Source organism: Arabidopsis thaliana, chromosome 5 (assembly GCF_000001735.4).
Source record: "Arabidopsis thaliana chromosome 5, partial sequence".
NCBI classification, from domain to species: Eukaryota; Viridiplantae; Streptophyta; class Magnoliopsida; order Brassicales; family Brassicaceae; genus Arabidopsis; species Arabidopsis thaliana.
Genome location: NC_003076.8, coordinates 22,159,689 through 22,179,175, shown reverse-complemented (window position 1 = coordinate 22,179,175; position 19,487 = coordinate 22,159,689). Strand labels below are relative to the sequence as shown.

At 33.2% G+C, this 19,487-nt stretch overlaps 4 protein-coding genes and 2 long non-coding RNA genes across 11 annotated transcripts; 2 read left to right on the top strand and 4 right to left on the bottom strand.

Annotated features, from left to right (window-relative positions):
* Positions 1-2,440: 2,440 nt before the first annotated feature.
* AT5G54585 (uncharacterized protein) lies at positions 2,441-3,715 on the bottom strand. Its single transcript, NM_148130.3, has 2 exons — positions 3,148-3,715; positions 2,441-2,724 (listed from the first exon to the last, which is right to left on the bottom strand). Exons 1-2 carry the CDS (start codon positions 3,486-3,488, stop codon positions 2,667-2,669), a joined length of 399 nt encoding a protein of 132 aa, NP_680435.1. The 5' UTR covers positions 3,489-3,715; the 3' UTR covers positions 2,441-2,666.
* A 1,392-nt stretch (positions 3,716-5,107) lies between these two features.
* AT5G08215 lies at positions 5,108-5,496 on the top strand. Its single transcript, NR_143067.1, has one exon. It is a non-coding gene; the product is annotated as an other RNA (long non-coding RNA).
* Positions 5,497-6,156: 660 nt separating this feature from the next.
* AT5G54580 (RNA-binding (RRM/RBD/RNP motifs) family protein) lies at positions 6,157-8,010 on the bottom strand. Its single transcript, NM_124838.5, has 4 exons — positions 7,661-8,010; positions 6,950-7,018; positions 6,741-6,847; positions 6,157-6,630 (listed from the first exon to the last, which is right to left on the bottom strand). Exons 1-4 carry the CDS (start codon positions 7,842-7,844, stop codon positions 6,520-6,522), a joined length of 471 nt encoding a protein of 156 aa, NP_200269.1. The 5' UTR covers positions 7,845-8,010; the 3' UTR covers positions 6,157-6,519.
* A 555-nt stretch (positions 8,011-8,565) lies between these two features.
* On the bottom strand, positions 8,566-11,903 carry AT5G54569. Of its 4 annotated transcripts, NR_143352.1 has the most exons (5): positions 11,710-11,903; positions 11,188-11,489; positions 10,919-11,009; positions 9,985-10,194; positions 8,566-9,120 (listed from the first exon to the last, which is right to left on the bottom strand). It is a non-coding gene; the product is annotated as an other RNA (long non-coding RNA). The 4 variants fall into 4 exon arrangements; NR_143350.1 differs by having other exon boundaries at positions 8,566-10,194; NR_143353.1 differs by having other exon boundaries at positions 8,626-9,120; positions 11,188-11,732.
* BGLU41 (beta glucosidase 41) lies at positions 8,941-11,540 on the top strand (the record flags this gene model as incomplete). 3 transcript variants are annotated; one of them, NM_124837.3, is made up of 12 exons in its annotated part: positions 8,941-9,087; positions 9,183-9,252; positions 9,326-9,384; positions 9,556-9,631; positions 9,713-9,872; positions 9,958-10,213; positions 10,287-10,402; positions 10,493-10,716; positions 10,805-10,836; positions 10,928-11,030; positions 11,105-11,213; positions 11,285-11,540. In NM_124837.3, 12 exons carry the CDS (start codon positions 8,941-8,943, stop codon positions 11,538-11,540), a joined length of 1,608 nt encoding a protein of 535 aa, NP_200268.3. The 3 variants fall into 3 exon arrangements, with proteins under 3 accessions (NP_200268.3, NP_001330204.1, NP_001330205.1); NM_001345090.1 differs by lacking the exon at positions 11,285-11,540 and having other exon boundaries at positions 11,105-11,217; NM_001345089.1 differs by lacking the exons at positions 8,941-9,087; positions 9,183-9,252; positions 9,326-9,384 and having other exon boundaries at positions 9,571-9,631.
* A 4,759-nt stretch (positions 11,904-16,662) lies between the features above and the next one.
* On the bottom strand, positions 16,663-18,245 carry AT5G54560 (hypothetical protein (DUF295)). Its single transcript, NM_124836.2, has one exon. It carries the CDS (start codon positions 18,040-18,042, stop codon positions 16,960-16,962), a length of 1,083 nt encoding a protein of 360 aa, NP_200267.1. The 5' UTR covers positions 18,043-18,245; the 3' UTR covers positions 16,663-16,959.
* Positions 18,246-19,487: the final 1,242 nt, after the last annotated feature.

The following is a 19,487-nucleotide window of genomic DNA, read 5'->3' as shown; positions in this document are numbered from 1 at the left end:
AATATGACTATGCTTAATATGATTGGATGAATTTATTCTTTTTAGATCGTACATTCTTATTAGTCTGACCTTTTGGTTTTCCGCGACGAATTTTCCAGGGTTTGATTACCTGTATCGCGGTCTTTGTACTTTTGGTATACCCTCGAGTATTATAAAACAATTCAATGGAGTAATTATTTTACAGATTGATGATGATACAGATTATGTTATCCACATATCAAATTCATCTTATCATTTGAGAGTTTGGAGATTAGTTATTAGTTGAGATTGATAAGATAAGATGTGGAACTATAAGTCTATAACTAGTAGTAAGCAGTTACATATATACACCTAACTTACCTAATGTCACATTCATCAAGATTATTAGTTGGAGCTAATTTTCATCCAAATAAATGAACCTAATAAGTATAAGATAAAATTTTCAAACAAAAAGTAACTGCTATAGACAAAATAAGACAATGAAATTAATTCGAGATGACATGAATTTATTGCCGAATTATCCACACCATTCTAACAGTTTCGTGAAATCAACTTTGAGTATGTTTAACTTGTTTTAAATCTACTGACATGGTTCTAGACATTTATTGATTTAAGCGATGATTAACACTAATTCGAAAATTTAGTAAAATATTGCTTACGTTGTGTGCACTAAAATGAAGATAAAACGAAGATAAAATCCCGGGATTACTGCCGCAAGTAATTCTAAATACTTGGACAAAAATATTCACCACCAGCGCACGGAACGAAACAATTTGGCACACAAATGATTGACGTAAAACGACACTTAATTCTGCTTACACTTCAATAATACTATTTTTTATATTTTAAGAGTTGAACTAGCTGCTATGTTTTTATGCTAACAAAACAACTATAAGCAATAACTAGTTGAATTGTTCATTTTACAATCCACTTGATGAAGGCAAAACAAATAACATGTTTTTAAATTTGTTAATGAGTAAAGTTCATCGGAAAACAACGTCGTGTAAAGTTGTTTTTTCAACTATATTTCTCTTTAGGATTAAAATTTACGAAATATCAAATGCAGTAGAGGTTAAAGAATTGAAAGAAAAAAACATTACAATTCACTTCTTAGATTATACAGAGTGGCTTAAGCCAAGCCAAGACAACCAAGAGAACACGTGAAGATCCTCCATGTTATTGTATTTGACCGCCTTATATGTAACAACATGTGTGAGAGAGATAATTTATATGTATACATTAATCGGATATTGTTATTTTATCGAGATTTTAATGTTTCTTTGCGTAGATTAATTATATGTTATTTTCATGAGAATAGAAAGGGAAATTAAAAGAAGAAAAGATATCTTAAATTATATTTGGGATTTTGGAGGGAAAAAAGATGAATTTGATAACTTGAGAGCAAATATTCCCCAAGTTCAAAGTTTACTTGTTCCATGGTCGCATAATCATTAAGCAAGACATGTCCTCTCCACGTGCACGGTACAACCCCACGTTCTCATGTCTCCACTCCATGTATAGAATACATAGTCGTTCGTATGTGTTGCATTTATATATTTGGAGATTTATTGATTACGAAGGAAAAAAAAGATAAGCCAACATGTGAGAATGTGATTAAAGATACAAAAAAACGCGTTAGCGACTTCTTTAGTACACTAGTAAGTAGTAATATATTAGGGTATTAGAATTTGAGAAAATTAAGGTACAAGTCTTTTCTTTGATCATGCAAACCTAATAATAAGTATATAGTCTATTTGGTTCTTCTGGATTGACGTCGAATAAGGAACTCACCAAAATAATTAAATGGGCCTTTTGCTGTTAGTCGTGCCCATAATACGGCTATATAAAATAATTCACTATAGAAACGAACTGTGACACTCACAATACACTTTCAAAATTCAAAGTCGAACAAAGATTTGGATGGAGAATAAACACATAAATCAACCACATTCAAATCAATAAGTTTGTACATGTCAATATGTTTCGAAAATCTGACATGTTTGCAAATAAACCAAAATTTTGAACGGACTATTCAAAATCAATATAATGATAACTAAATAAAACAAAATTTCCGGACTTAAATGAGTTTCTTTAAATCATACATTACATTCATTAAATAGCCAAATTTATATATTAACACTACCTAATTAAAATATTGGATGCGAGATTTTCGTTATTACCAAACATTGTAAGGCTAGCTTGCAAATATTATAAATTTGGAAAAACGATTTTCTAAATTGGCTAGTTTGCCAGTTAATGATTTTTTTTCCTTAACAACTTTGTAAATATTTGTAGTGATTGATATTTGAAACAAAGAATAAGTCGTGTTACTCTTTTCCTCGTAAATTACGAGTCGTAATACAATAATTTGTTTGTAAATCGTCATTTTCTGCAAGTTTATTCTTTATTTCCAAGAATTGAAAATAAGTTGGCATTCGATATCTATTTAAACTGTATGTTCCGTTGATTCAGTACTGTGACATAACTTAGTCATATTGCCATATTGGTATAAATGGTACTCTACGTGTTGCATAGCCCAAACTATGTTCGTTTGAGAGTTTTGCATAAGCATAAGTTTTCAGTGGTAGTAAAATCAAAGAAGTATATACATTAATGCTACATCTTTCCATTAACAATAACATATTTATCAATATATTATACACATAAACTTCACCAGAAACTTAAACTCAAAACATGAACGGAGTCGGCGAGAATGCCGGAATCACCGGTTCGAAAGCATTTCTCCTGCAAAACCCAAAAAACAATTTTAAAAACGTCAAAAACATTAGTATGCGTTATATATATAAGCCACTAGCTACATGTTCTTCTGCCATTTTGTAAACATCAATTTTCACTATTACGGTTACCTTGCGATTTACGTCTTCTTCTATTTACGCAAATAAACAATAAGACATACTGATGTTGACTTCTCAACTATATCGAATCTTTATCCACAAAATTGCATCTTAACTACCATATCATTATCTTCTTCTTATTTTTCATAGTCTCCATACTTATCTTTATAAATTACATTGACGAGGTTAGAATAATTTTTTAATACTACAACTAGATACTAAACATATTATTAAGCTTTGTAAAAAAGAAAATTTTTAATTGACTACCCTATAACCCTAACCTTAATTAACACAAACGTATCATATAAATTACCCGAAATCGTCACTACGGAAACGAATATGACCACCACCGGACCGTGATGATGCGTCTCCGCCGCCGTTGCCTTCACTTTTCCGACGGACTTTCTTCTTTTCTTCGTTCTTTTCTGATATCTTCGTTATCGCCGGCTTGTTCTCGGAGATAACGCTAAGAGACGGTCTCCACTCTGCCACTTGTCCAGGTTGACCAGCCACTCTAACGCGTTTCCGTCGCCTCCGTTGTTTCATCAGCGTTTGTGTTTCGTCAGAAACCGAATCATCCGCAGTACTTGCGGCGGATTCTTGGAACTGTTGTGAACCAAAACAAGGCACGACGAGTTCCAACAAGAATTTCATATCCTACTCGTCACCACACCTGATCACTTCTCTTCCTTTTATTAGAAACTTTTCAAGATTAATCTTTAAAAGGTTGGAATTGATTTCTTAAAGAGGCTAATGTTTGAGGATATTTATAGATGGTGCCAAGGTGAAGAGATTTGAGTGGTGATTCTCTTTATGGAACAGAGGCAATTTATAGAAGGACATCGAGAATCTTGACGTTGTGACTCACTTGTTTACGTGGACATGATTTGTTACATTATTACGAAACCTCCTTTGGTTGGTCTTATTTTAAACCGGAGTTAGTTTACCTAGAAACAGTCAATAACCAACTCCGGTTTAAAATAGGACCAGACAAGGATTGGTTATTGATTGTTTTGGTGATTATATTAGTTTCCAAATGCAATTATTTTTAATAAATCATATAAAGAATCCGATTGGTTATACGGGAGCAAGCAACGAAATGCAAAAGGATTCATAATGAAATGATTAAAAAGTTGCGATAAACAGATAAAGAGACAATTAAACGATCGTTTTTGACGCAGAATCATATGACATTATGTCGACGTGAATCACTTTTGTTTCCGTAACTGGAACTTGTATTCTTCGTATACAAAATGTTTTTATTGATAACCCTATTTTCTTGGACCACTTATTAATATTTGTCGACGACATATATTTCTACTTCTTCTTTTTTTTTGTGTGGCTCATAAATGAATAAGTTTTGTCACCTATGAAATTATGATGGTCGTTCATGTTTTTCACTTTGATTCATCTGCTTTACATCATTAGATGGTCAAATACATGTATAATAAAAAAATTAAATCTTTATTTTTCTTCAGATTTGGATTTGGAAAAGAAAAATTGGGTTATCTGTCTATTCTCTCTAATTTGGTTTGGATCGGTTTAGCGTATAGACAAATAACCCAATTTATCCTTTTGTTACATGGTGGCTTATCAATCTTAATGAATCGGATATTGAGTGAACTATATAGACATAGTTATAATATTACTATCTAAAATCAATATCACTATCATTTTTTCCTTTTGGGACTAACTTCCATATTGTTTTTATTTTCTAAGTACGTAAAATGATATGATGTTACTTATATCTGCATGTGCTTATATTATACGTGGCAATGAGAAAACCTTATAATAAATGAATGTAGGAAGAACTATAATAGAAACTCATGTAGATAAGAACTATATTAAATATAGATCAGATCAGGCTCATATCTCCTAACGATATAAAAAATGAAACGGTCCAAACTTAATTCATGAAACGTGTAATTAAACAGCTTCATTTTAAAACCATAATTCAACCGTAGAGAACGACTCATCTAAAATGCTTTCACATTTGAAAGTAATCACTCATGCGGCGCAACAAAAACGACGATGAGTCATCTCAGGAGCGGATCTAGAAGGTAATTTTATGTGGGGCATCATTTATATAAATAGTATTAATTATAATTTAATTACCTAAATTGTATGTAGATTATAAAATATTCTTACAAAAGTGACGGTTTGGAGATTCGAACTTGGGTTAGTATAAGGCATTGCTTGCCGAAAAACCATTTGAGCTAACTGTAATATAATGAAAAATAACAACTTATATAATATTTAGTAGATTTAATATGGGGCACGTGCTCCACCTAGTTGTAACGTAGGTCCGCCACTGAGTCATCTTGTTAAATTTTGTTTTTACTAATTTAAAACAATAAAAATATTCATGCCCTCATTTTCTCATTAATACCACGACTTTATAGTTTATAGTTTATATATTAGTAATGATATTAATCAGTTTGTTATGTTGCTACTTGCTAGGTGTCATGGGTCATCATAAAATATATTGATGGAAGATTGATTGATTTGAATCTATAAACCTAACCCACACGATCGAATCGAATGAGAAATAACAAGAATCGTCCATCGAAAAGAACTTAATCAGAAACGTTATCCGATTAGAAACATTACCATTTGATTAGTTTATGCAGTTAAGTTTGACTTGTGCCCACTCCACAAACTTGGAAACAAGAAACATTTGTACACGTTGCGGTCGACATTTGTAATTACAACTAACTTTTCATTGCGTCTAAGGATTATAGATCACAATCAAAACAACAAAACCTATCACTATTACCATTATAAGCTAAGAACACTCCAAAAATGGGTACCGTTATGATTTTGGAGTAATATGATGAGTTGTGAAATACAAATCTGGTTGCATGAGAAAGAGGGAATTGTCTCACCAAACGTAATTGGACAGCGAAGGAATGTTATTGTATGAACGGTATCTCTTTGTATGTTTTGTTTCCTTTTTTGTCTTTATAACATTTAGTGCATAAATTTATGTAAGCCATTAGTATTTGGGATGATATTTCTTTTTGTTTTTGTTCGGTCCACATGTTGTAGTATACAAAAATGTTCGTAGAGATTCTAGACAGCTCCACGTGAAATTGTGAGAACTCAATGCTGTGGCCCAATGACTTATTCCCATTTGTTATAATCATCACTTTTAATGTTAAGTAGTTGCATCTAAACGAAAATTGTGAGTTATTGATTGGCTAATGGCTACGGACCCATTGGGTTTTTGAAAATGATCATCTAGATTGGTGGTGCCTAAAAAATTTTGGTTCACAAAATGAAATCGTAGCAAAACAAAACTCGAAGCATATATACTGAAAGATTTTAAAGTCGACCAAAAATCAACAACACTAAAACCGGATCTGAATTTCTCAGAACCCGATCAATCTCATTACATACCGGTCCAATCAATTAAATCACAAACAACAAAACGATGACGTTTTAAGTATTTCCGAGTTAACCATGTAAGCAAAATCCTCTTCCTCTTAAAAAACTATTACACTTAATACTTTGGTTTTGTAAATGACAGTTTCTGATTATTCCTTCAAAATATAATTTGAAGTTTTTAATCTTCTAAAGGTAATAACACGAGACGAAGCACAACACAGTTCGATCATAGAAGAGGATAGAATGAAGCATAAATATGAATATAAAAGATTCATAAGAACCGAAGAAAACTGTTTCTCTAGCGGTTACCATAGTATGGAGGACGAGACATGTTGTTCTGAGGTTGATATGACTGTGATTGCTCTCTCGGTCTTGCATACTCTGCGAATATGACCCAACCGTCAAGAAACTGCAGAGAAGCACAGAGAGGAGATTAGCCGTTTGGTAATTGTCAGTGTAAATCTCTCTTAATAGATTATGATATGGTAATCGAGAAATGGATATTAGAATGAATAGTACCTTCCCGTCCATTCCAGCTATGCCTTTGGCAGAATCTTCTAAAGTGGCATATCTAACAAATCCAAACCCTTTGGAATATCCTGATACTCTGTCTGTGACAACCTTAGCTACAAAACCAATAGAAGAGAAAGGAATCATAACAGTTAGTTTTCTTCACGATGACTAGTTTACTGCGCATAAACTTTATAGTGTCGTTATAAGATACGCACCATCAGCAACTTCTCCAAACTGAGCAAAAGCAGTCCTTAGTCCTTCAGAAGTGGTGCGCTTACTAAGCCCTGAAATATTCAGTGACACAAAGATAAAGATAACATGAGAAGAAGACACTTTCACGAAACTGAGACACAGCATCGAACACATAAAATTCCTTAGATGTATGTATGAGATGTTCAATGGCCATGTGATAAAAGTGAGAAACAGAGGCTATGAAGGAACAATAAGTAATAGCCTAATCAAAATTGCTTGCATCAAAGCCCAATGTTGAGCAGTATTTCAAAAACTAATTGATACTAGGAAGCACTTTACAAAAACAGAAGCCTTGAAGATGTTAGAAACAGCCCACATAGACCCTTGAAACAAGACACTGATCCGGTACACATAGCATCCAAATTTTAACCGAAAAAACCGAATTCTCAAGTAATTGAGTGCAAAGAAACTCTCTTTAACTCTTACAGTTCATTCCTAGAGTTAAGCAATCGAAAGTAGACATTTTTCTGGAAATCAGAACCAAAAATGAATAATTGAACTTATCAAATTCTTAAACACATAGAGTACAATCTTAGTTGATGTTAGACGAACCTGATAATCTAAATCTGAATTCAAAAAGGAAGGATCTTTAAAAAGCATCAAATAGAAACAGACATAGACTCTAACAACGATAAACCCTCGAAATGAATTGAGAGATGAAAAGGGTTTGTTACCGGAGACGAAGAGATTGGTGCTAGGTTCAGCCTGAGGACGAGCCGGTGTTTGGGATTCAGCTTGTGGAGACAAAAAAGAGAACCTTGAAGCATTTGAACAGAACAGTCGTCTCAAACCAACCGGAGCTGAAGCTACTTCCGTCACAGCTCTAGATATCGCTGGAAGTCTCATAGCCATCGCCATAGATTCAATTGATTGATTTGAGTCGTATTGATTCTTCTTCGGGAAAAAAAGGTTTTAACTTTGAAAAGCTAAAACCCTAAACCAAAAAAGCAGAGAACAAACAAAATCGATTGATACGAAAACGAGTAATTTACTAGAGTGAGAAGATGACCTAAAAAAAAAAAATACTGACATAAAATGACGGATATACCCTTGTATTACTTCAAAATTTCGGAATGGATGGACTAGTGATAGAAACTTTACAATTCTGATATTCGTAATTAATGGAATTCGCCAATGTGCAGCTCCAATTTTCGATTTTTTTTCATTGGCACGTAGAAACGTTTATGAGTCTTTAAATGGTTACCAAATTGTTTTTTGGACTATCACACAAAATACTTCAATATTTTATGAAATTTGACATAAAATTTCACTAAATGACCATTTTATTTTTTTAATGGCCACTTAAAATTTGTTTTGATTCTTCTAAAAATCCACCAAATGACCAGACGTCTTTTAAAATCTCTCAAAATCTAAAATCCACAAAATCTTACCTAAGTTCAATACACCCCTTTTTTTTTGTGATAAGTGTAAACACACAAAAAATAACATATATAAATGGATATGGATGCTAACATAAAAGTTCACATTATATTTATATATTAATTTATTAACTCATCTCAAAATAAAGTACATAATATATTATTCAATCTATGAATTTAATTTGATTATCATGTAATTTGGGGTTACAAATAACAAGACTATCAAGAAGAATATCTTTAAAAAAAAGACATAGGTAGTTAGGTGAATCAGTGTCACTCAGTAACAAACTTTTTTTTTATCTTAAGAGAGTAAACAACTTTAAAAAGTTTTTGGCACAAGTATAAGAAACGTGTGCAGTAAAAGTAGAGAGAACAAATGTCAAAACCAAAGAAAAGCCTTCAAAAGACGTGAGCTTTTGTTTTGCACTCTTCCTCTTTCTTCTTCAACTTTACAAATTAAAAACACACACACACCAAAACTCCATTTTCTTGCCTCCAAATCTTTCATTCACCATAAAATTCCATCCCCTTATCTCTCTCTTTCTCTCACTTTCTCTATTCATGCGACCCAAAAAATGGAATCTTTAATGAGACTCGTCTTAGTTCTGTTTCCGTTCTTCGTCGTCTTCTTCGTACCTCTTGATCACGTTTCTTCAGAATCTATCAGCAGAGCAAATTTTCCAGATGGATTTGTATTCGGAACAGCTTCTTCAGCTTACCAGGTGACATTCTTCTTCTTCTTCATCTTCTCCAAACTGATCCAACAAAGAAAGAACGAAGATTTTGACAATCGCAACATTTTCTTGCAAGAAATCAGTTCGAAGGAGCTGTGAAAGAAGGAAACAAAGGAGAAAGCATATGGGACACTTTCACGAAGGAGAAACCAGGTATCAAAGAAACAAACCCAGAAAACATCACGAAGGTTTTAGTTAACTCAATGGTATCGTTCTTGATCAACAGGAAAGATACTGGATTTCAGCAATGCGGATACTACGGTTGATCAATATCATAGGTTTCACGTAAGTTTTACCTAACAATTACAAATTTGTTGACTTAAGCTTGAAGATAAAAGTAGGGTTGCTTCTTGACAGAGCAACCTCATCCAAACAAATCTAAGATAAGACGCAACAGGACACAAATGAGAGAATCTAAGAAGCAAGAGCCTTTCTTTTGTTTTGTTGCTATCACAGAATGACATAGACCTGATGAAAGATCTGAGAATGGATGCTTACAGATTCTCTATATCTTGGTCAAGAATATTCCCTAGTAAGTCTATTTCATTCAGCTGTGATATGATGAGTAATGTTGTGCGTTTCGACGGGTCTATTTAAACTCTGGTTTTAACAGATGGAACAGGGGAAGTAAACCCAGATGGAGTTAAGTACTATAACAGCCTAATAGATGCTCTTTTAGCCAAAGGAATCAAACCTTATGTGACATTGTATCACTGGGATCTCCCACAAGCCTTAGAAGACAGATATGAAGGATGGCTAAGCAGAGAAGTGGTGTGAGTATATGATATTTTGATAAAAATGTGAAATCCTGATATGGTGAGATTATTACGAAATTAAAAAGCTAAATAAATGGTGCAGGGATGATTTTGAGCATTATGCATTCACCTGTTTCAAAGCATTTGGAGATAGAGTGAAGTACTGGATCACTTTCAATGAGCCTCATGGGGTATCGATCCAAGGCTATGACACAGGGATACAAGCTCCAGGAAGGTGCTCACTTCTGGGACATTGGTTCTGTAAGAAGGGGAAGTCATCGGTCGAACCGTATATTGTAGCTCATAACATTCTGTTGTCTCATGCTGCTGCTTACCATACCTACCAAAGAAACTTTAAGGTAAGAAAACAAAACAGAACAATCTTATGATTCTAAGTGCAGAATAAAATGTGGGAAATTTTCTATATGCAAGGAGAAACAACGTGGTCAAATCGGGATATCATTAGATGCAAAATGGTATGAGCCAATGTCTGATTGTGATGAGGACAAAGATGCAGCTCGTAGAGCAATGGATTTTGGGCTTGGATGGTAAATATAAGATCCCTTTATCTGAAAATTTGCATAGAAAAGTCTACAGAGAGAAAAGACCAAAGTAACAGAATGAGATTTAAAAAATAGGTTTATGGATCCTCTAATCAATGGAGACTATCCAGCTTCAATGAAGAGTCTAGTGGAAGAGAGACTACCTAAGATAACACCAGAGATGTATAAAACCATAAAAGGGGCATTTGATTACGTGGGAATCAACCACTACACCACATTATACGCGAGGAATGACAGAACTAGGATAAGGAAACTGATTCTACAAGATGCTTCTTCTGATTCAGCCGTGATTACAAGCTGTAAGAAACAACACCTTATCTCATATCATTCTCATTACCGCTACAAAACTAAAAGAATTAAGCTAATGTATGGTCCTAATTGTTATAGCTTTTCGTGGAGGAGTAGCTATAGGAGAAAGAGTATGTAATTTCTCTGATAGAAACAGAAGACTAATCCTTAACTGGCACTCCAAAGAAATTTACTTGATGAGAAACAACTTACTTGAAACAGGCAGGGTCAAGCTGGCTACACATTGTCCCATGGGGAATCAGGAAACTGGCAGTGTATGTTAAAGACATATATGGAAACCCACCTGTATTCATCACAGAAAACGGTAAGCATTCTCAAATACCAAAATGTATATTCTCACAACCATCAATCAAATTTTTAACATGGAGATATTCACAGGCATGGATGAGAAAAACAGTCCATTCATAGACATGGAAAAAGCATTAAAAGATGACAAGAGGATTGGCTTCCACAGAGATTACCTCTCAAACTTATCAGCTGCCATAAGGTAAAGTTCTTCACTTTGCAGAGATTCACAAAGATTCTTGAGTTTGAAATGTTCCCGCATTCACTTTGCAGGAATGATGAATGCGACGTAAGAGGATATTTTGTGTGGTCATTGCTAGACAATTGGGAATGGAACTCAGGATACACGGTCCGGTTTGGGATCTACTATGTTGACTACAAGAACAATCTCACAAGGATACCTAAAGCTTCTGCTCGATGGTTTCAAACAATACTTAGCGGCTCTTCTTCAACATCAGATTCCAGCAAGCTTATTCTACTGGAAGAGGCAACAGAACAACAACAAGAGTACAAATTCCAAGAGAAATGAGACAGATCAATGACAGAACATAGAGTAGGAATTTATATACAAAAGCTCAATTTTCATGAATTTTGTTACAGTCGCATATTCAAACAGGAATAGAACAAACAACGAAACGCTATATATACAAAGCTCGAGAGATTAAAGGATAGTTACAGGATTTGTCTATAACACGTACCGGTAATGGCCACACGAGCTCGAGGGAAACACTCGAGACGCCATTTATGGCTCAGGGCCAGGTAATTGCCGGAAATCTGTATCGGAGAGGGAGTGTGTGATATTGCCGGAGTCGATTTGAATGTCTCGCCGGCGATACGACTTTAGGATTGAGAGATTCAAATATTTTTTAAAAACCCCAAACTTATTGTAATTTGCATAAAACCCTCTCAATTTTCACGTGAACAAACCAAATCAGTCAATTGGACCCATAATTAGTTAATTATCTCAATTTGTAAATGTGAACTTGAACCGTTTACTTAGGGGCTGTAATGTAACAACTATTTTGGAAAATTTAGGTTTTTTTTTTTTGTTAAATCACCCGTTATTCAATTAGTGATTTTAAAATATTTTCTCAAATTTCAAGTTATTAAAACTGAATTTATGAAAAAATATTTCAAATCATTTCAACTTTCATGTTATTCAATCATGAATTTATAAAAATCATATCAAATCCACTGTTATTCAAATTTCATAACATTGTTTTTAAAAAAAAATTGAAAAGTAAATTGGTGAGATTTTAAATATTTTTTTAGTGTAAAAATAAGAACTAAACAATTGCACGTATTTGATTAAAACAAAGAACAAAAAAAAATGTGGCTAATGAAACTAAATTTTTTTGGTTACCTTTCCAATTTACGACTACTTTCTATTTACTCAAATAAACAACAAACATACAGATACAATGATACCGATCTATCTTGACTTCATATTACATTGTCGACGTGAATCATTTTTGTTTAGCGATAAAGAATGTTGCGCTCAAAAGATAAGAGACAATAAACGATCGTTTTTGACATAAAATCATAAATAACATTGTCGACGTGAATCATTTTTGTTTAGCGATAAAGAATGTTACGATAAAAAGATAAGAGACAGTTAAACGACCGTTTTTGATGTAGAATCATATATAACAACTATTTTGATGGCTCTCACAAGCTTAAATTGATCCCATAATCTCAAACAAAATTTTGTCTCTTTAAACTTAATCAAACTAAGGCATTTACTAATTGTCTAATTGGATTGAATGATATATGTTTAAAGCATGTGAAAGATATGAAGATTATGACCGTTAGTGGATATGATTTTGTAGATTTGGAATTTGAGATATGAAGTAAACCGTATAATATTTCATATCTCAAAAATTCAATATTTTTTGTTAGTTCAATATTTCTAAATTCATATCTCGAGAATCATAAAGTAGGTTAAGGCTAATGTTTGTTAAAAGTGTTTTTGGACTATTTTGTGTAACTTAGTTGGGTCATAAAAACAAGTTGGCTAATATTGGATCATATTTGGGTCCATTGTAATTACTGATTGTAGATACATTCACTTTGTTCACACAAAAATTTGTACAAAAATCATCCGACTTATTGAATGGTTATGAAAAGTATGTATTCCGGCTTTTTACTATCAAATATCTATCATGGTAAAACATATTTAATATATGAAAGTTACAAATAGTTCTTTTAAGTTGAATGGGTTGAAAATATTAAGTTGAAAAATTTGGGTTGATAATTGACATCATTCAATCCATTCATTTAGAAAAATGTAGTTGTTTACATCGTTGAGTCTCATCATCTCTTTTTGTTGACCTTCTTTTAGATATTTGGCGGCTTGATCATTTTTGTCACTTTTGTAGTTAAAAGTTTGGTTAAGATTTTAATTTTTGGACATCATCAATGGTAGTATATTAATTTGGGGTTCTTAAAAAATAATCAAATACTATTGTAGTTGTAAGATTACTTTATATTCATCTCTTTCACCTCTCAACTCATTGATTCATGTATTAAATCTCTCTCACAAAATCCACCATACTTTGAAATCCAAAACTAGTATAAATTTTTTCTAAAGCAACTAAAGTAAATTTGCAAAAATTTCAAAATTTATTCATTAAAGATTGTTAAGAGTCTTGATTTATAACTCTCTATTGAGGATGATCTTAATCTCTCACTCACTTCTCTTTCTCTCTGTTTCTCGCTCAATTTTCCGACCATGTTTAAACCAACGAAAAAGTTTCTCTCTGTACTTTTTCACGTAGTTAAGTTTAACCTTCTTGGTGCAATTTTCGGGACCGGTGCCGCCGTCAACAAGTCCTCTCAAAACGACAGAAAAAGCTGACGCAGCCAGAGAAGCTCTACAAAAAAAGGAGAAGAAGAAACTCCAAGCTATGACGTAGCACATTACTGTTCTTGCTGGACTACATTCCAGAGAAACAAGAACAAAAGATCTCCTAAAAAACGTTCCGGTGAACAAACTTGCTGAAAAGAGAGGAGGAAAGGCTCCGGTGAACAAACTTGCTGAATAAGGAGGAGGAAACGCTCCGGTGGACGGTGAAAAGGTGAAAACTTTTTAATGATTTTAGTTTATTAGTTTGATTCAAGTTTCTGTCGTAATGATGAGAAAACAATAATCGTAATGATGAGAAAACAATACGGAAGTCAGTCCATCGTTGTTGCACTGGGAGAGTGTCTATATGATCAATGGACCACTTTCAAGTGTTAGTCCTCCAATCTGAGTATATGAGATGTGGACTGCTTTTGATTTTGTCAATTTGTGAACAGAATGTTTAAAAGCTATTACACAGTACCAACACGTTAGTAAAGGATTTCGAGTGCTTTCAAACAATATGGATATATAAAAGACAAAAACAGCTTTTAAATCTTTTTTTCACATTATATAATTTATTTTTACTTTTAGATCTAAGGTTCATGATTTAAAAGAGAGATGTGACAACCAAATGTCCATTAGAACTATTACGCTGTTTTGTGAATTTTCGTGGTTTTGTTTTGTTTTATGCTTCAATCTTAATGTTGGTTATCAAATTGTTAACGAATACCCCAAATTATTAAAGATATTTCGAATTGTGTAAATTCGGATGTATTTTATTCTGTGATCTAGAGAAATTGAAGGGAAAACTTACTTGGTTAGCCTTTACATGGAAAGGCCTAAGGCAGCTCCTCACAGTAGTTCTGTGCCATACTGTCTATTTGTCTAATGTCTATATATAAAATGTTGACTTTATATTTGGCTTTTCATTAGAGAATACCAAAAACGGCCATAAAAGAATTTCTAAAGGTGTGACCCAAAACATACGAGATCATAATAATATACCCACATAATCAATACACATAACACATGGAGACGTGAATCATAAACAAATCGGAGATCATGCAATTGTGATTTTTTTTTTTTTTCTATTCAAGCTTAAATCTAATCGTTATTCAAGTTTTTTTTTTGTATTTTTTTTTTTTTTTTTTTTTGAGTTTATTTCATAATGTGTGTTTAGAAATTTGATATCTGTAATAATTATTAAGTTTTATAAAATAAATTATTTTAAAAATAAATTTATTTTATTTTTAAAAAACTCACTTAAAGAGAATTAGACAATAAAAACTGTAAGGACTCTTCAACAACTCTAAACTTTAAAATTATCAAAATTTAGTATTAAACAATGTGAAGGACTTCTTCTAAGGTGCCAACTATTGGACATGCTCTAAAATCTCATTTCTTATTTAATTTTTAGTTAATTACTAAAGTTTCAATTTCCCATCTAACTATATGAAACAATTTGAAAGAGAGAGATTTTAAAGACTGATCAAAGCTCACTTTATAGTAAGATTGGTAAATGCATATTAACTATATGGAGTTCTAATATGATGGATCCTTATCAACCCGTAAAGAAGCTTAATTGCTCTTTTGTTCCTTTTCTAGCGACCTCTCAAGCAACATAACTCTTGAAGAGATATCGATACAAAAAGAGTGTACAAGTCTTTATTAGAAATGTTTATATATCTGTTTTTAGATTATATATTGTATACTCCGCTTGCAACAGCACAATAAGAGCCAGATCTATTACAATTCCATATACTAAACCACCCATCAAATTAAACAATTAACACATTTTGGCAAAATACATGTGATTACTAAGTTCTCTCTCCAACTAGAGTGGTGCACAAGAAAAATAAAACTAGTCAATAACTTGTCACACTTCCACATACACCATCATCAGTGAGTTTCCTCAAGGCTTGGAGACGAGCTTAGATCCTTTTTTTCCTTCTCAAAAATCCAAATGATATATTAGAGCTTTGTTTTCTTGGCCTATTTAGCTTGAATTACATGGCAATGAAGCTTTCAGTCTTGACGCTTTCTGATTTTTCAGGAATATCTAAGGCGAATAAAATAAACTTAAAGTTGTTATTTTCAAACATACTCTATCTAAAAAATCACTCATATATCTTACTAATTGACTGTCTCCAATCTCCTTTGAATTAATATAAAACATAGTCCATTAATAATAAATCATAGGCTTTGGCCTTTGGGGTCTTGACGATTTAATAAAAAAATCATAAGTTTTCTATTTAAGTTAAGCATGACGATTTTAGTGAGACAAACATTCACTTTCCATGACTTGCAATAACATTGCAAGCACGATTAGTCCAAGTTGAAAATGTAGTACGTAATCGGTCTTGTAATGATGGTAATGCTATGTATGTCAAATGTGAGTGTGGATTATAATTTTAGAAGAGATATTCCTTCTACCTGTATTAAACTAATGTGATAAAAACGGGTAAAAGACTATGTATTACTGTTTAACTTAAATGTGAATCAATAGAGTTATTATTCAATGTATAACAAAATGTGCTGATTTGCAATTTTTAAGAGCCAATATATATAGAGCATTAAGTTCAGTGAACTTTTGTAATTGTTATGTGAGAATTTTCTACTTCATTCAGTTTTCGTCTTCATTCATCAAATATAATATGCATGTGACTTAACTAGCAAGACATGTTTGAAAGTCTTTTCACACAGTGACTACGGTGAGAGTGGATATACCCTCTTTTCCCCCATCAATAGCCAATGCGTTACTTTTGATCTTTAGTCTCTATGAAACTAAATAAGCATATATTTGTAAGAAGAATATTAAAGTCACTTTGGAAAGCTATTACACACAAACACGTTACTAAAGGATTTTGAACTCTGTCGTGTTTCCTGGGCATAGTGACTTGCATCCAGGTTTGAACTCAATATCTTTTCGTTTATTCAGATAACAACAAACTGTAGCAGAGACGTTAAAGCCTTCTGAAGAACCGTAAAAAGAAAACCCATCAACAAGTTACTTCATGAGAAAACTGAAATAATAGATTTGGTGTTTCCAAGGTTTAAGAGAAAAAACAGACTCTAGACTCAAACTCTAAATCCCAAACAACAACTAGACTATAATTTGAGGTGGAATATGGTAAGGTGCCCCGTTTGTACGAGTTACACCATTGATGGAGTCAAACGTCAGAGACGCAATTGCTAATTCGTCGACATCACATATATCAACGCAGTTAGGGAACCTGGAGCTGCTAGCACAGAAAGGTTTAGACTTTGAGAGAAAAATGCAAAGATCTCCAATGTCTTCAGTGTAAACAGCGTTCCCTTTTTCGTCTAGCTTGAACACCATTACACCTTTTGTTTTCATTTTTACCGTATCTCTGGTCGTGGCCTTTTTGTACCGCTTTACCAAGAAAGTTTCACCGGTGTTTCTTGACTCCACCAAGTGTTCACTCCTGTAACACGAATCCAGAAGCTCCCGCTTGGCCCTAGGTAGCTCGGGAAGGTTTCGGAATCGCAGCCTCTGAATCTTGGGATTGTGATCCTCTGTGCGGGGATCCCATGATCCGATGAGGTGGCCTCCAGATCCGGGAATACGAAACATGTCATCTTTCTTGGAATACATGACATCGGACGAGAAGAAGCTAGGGCTTGCGATCTTGATGTTGGTCCACTCAGAGTTACTTTGTGCCGGTCTGCAAAAGCTGAGTTGAGGACCCAAGAATTTGACAGCCACAACACAGTTCTCATCCTCAGGACAAGAGGAGGACATGGCCACGTTGGTAACAATTTGGGTTTGGCAACGAGGCAAAGTTACAAAAGGAGGCAGAGAGATGCGTTTAGGGTCTGTATACGATGCATATGGATTTAGATCGTCTTGGAGACGCAATATTCCGTCGTCCTTCAAAGAAGCTACCCATCCATGAGATGATCCCACCGTTATAATTTCATCTACATACACCAACTCCATGGGTACCTTCTTTTCCAAAAGAGTGACTTTACAATCAGTAGCATTCTCCATAATCATAAGTTTTCCGAGATCCTCTCCACAAGGACGAGCAGTCATGATGCGACAAGGATGGGTTTGTAGCGCGGAAGATGAGAAGCCATTAGAGAGAATAAGAACAAGAGAAGATCTTACGGACGCAGGTTTCCCAAGGGCAATCTTCGAGAGCCGGCTGAGAAGCAGAGACATGAATTAGGATGTTCTTAGCGAGAAGCAACAAAACCCTTACATGTTCACATCTTCTCCACCTAAAATTAATACAGAGGAATGGCCTTGCCCACCAAGTCTTCCATCTTCTAATTAATTGTGTTCACACACGATCTTTTTTTTGAGATTTTTCTCTCGACCTATCATTAGCTTCCCTTTTCTGGTTTTCTACTTTTAATGCTAAATAAACTCTTAACATTTTTGTTTCTTAAGACGTATCCGTAAAATATTATGGTCAAAGGAGACAAGATTACGACGTGGAAACTCCCAAACTCGTAGGTGAGGTAATGAAATGTTGAAAGCCATAAGCCCATTACTAATTTAAGGTCTCATGGTCCTTTCACATGACCACGTCAAAATGAATCCCCCTCGCAATAAGATATGGCATTGGTGTACCTATGAGACTACGATACGATATTATCATCGGCGACGGCGTATATTCATCTCACATACACGTTGAAGGGAACTTTCTGGAATATTTTATTCAGACGTAGAATTGATGTTTCTAAGGTTTAAGATAAAAGACAGACTCAAGACTCGGACTCTAATAACTCCCCGAATTGCTTACTTCTAAACATGTGAAAGCAATAACTAATTTAATTATGTGAAAGCCATAACTAATTTTAATACTTACATATATACTTGTATGAAAATTTGTTGCATATTATTTATTGGACTCACACAAAACATAACTATAAAACTGTTTTGTGTCCGAACAAATTAGGTTTATTGATTAGTGAGGAAGGAATAAAATATTAATATTCAAGATATTTGAACGTCTTATTATATAAACAAATTATTTTAGTGTTATACTCTTATTTTAGTTTATCTAATTCAATTGTTCTAAATATACAAATCCTAATATCATTGATTTTTTATTAAATTAATATAATTGTGTCAGGGTAAACGGTGTTTATAAGTTATATATCAAAACTGACAGTAATTGATAACAAAAGAGAATGTCAAAATAAAAGAAATAATATATTTAAATTAAAATTGAATGGAAAATTTACACTTAAAATTATAACGAAAGTTTTTTTTTATATTTTTATTGTTTGTGTATATTTATAACACAATGTTTTGGCAAAAAAACAACCATTATAATATCATATTGATTTTTTGATTAGTTTTATTTTTAGTGGAGGAAAAGAAGTTTAAAATATATTTTTTATACACATGAAATAGTATATGTTTATATTTTCTATATTTGTTTGGATTAGGAATATAATTTTTTTTTAAATTAAGAAACATAAACGCAATTTTTATGAATATAAATGTCATAATGCTAAAATATATTATTATTTTTAAAATGTCAGCCATAAACTTGAAAAAAGGTAGAAATGAAATATGGGGTAAATCGCTTATTTTCTTCTTTAGCAAATCATGGTTGTTAATAAGATCTCTGTAGTGGTCATGTTTCTCAATAT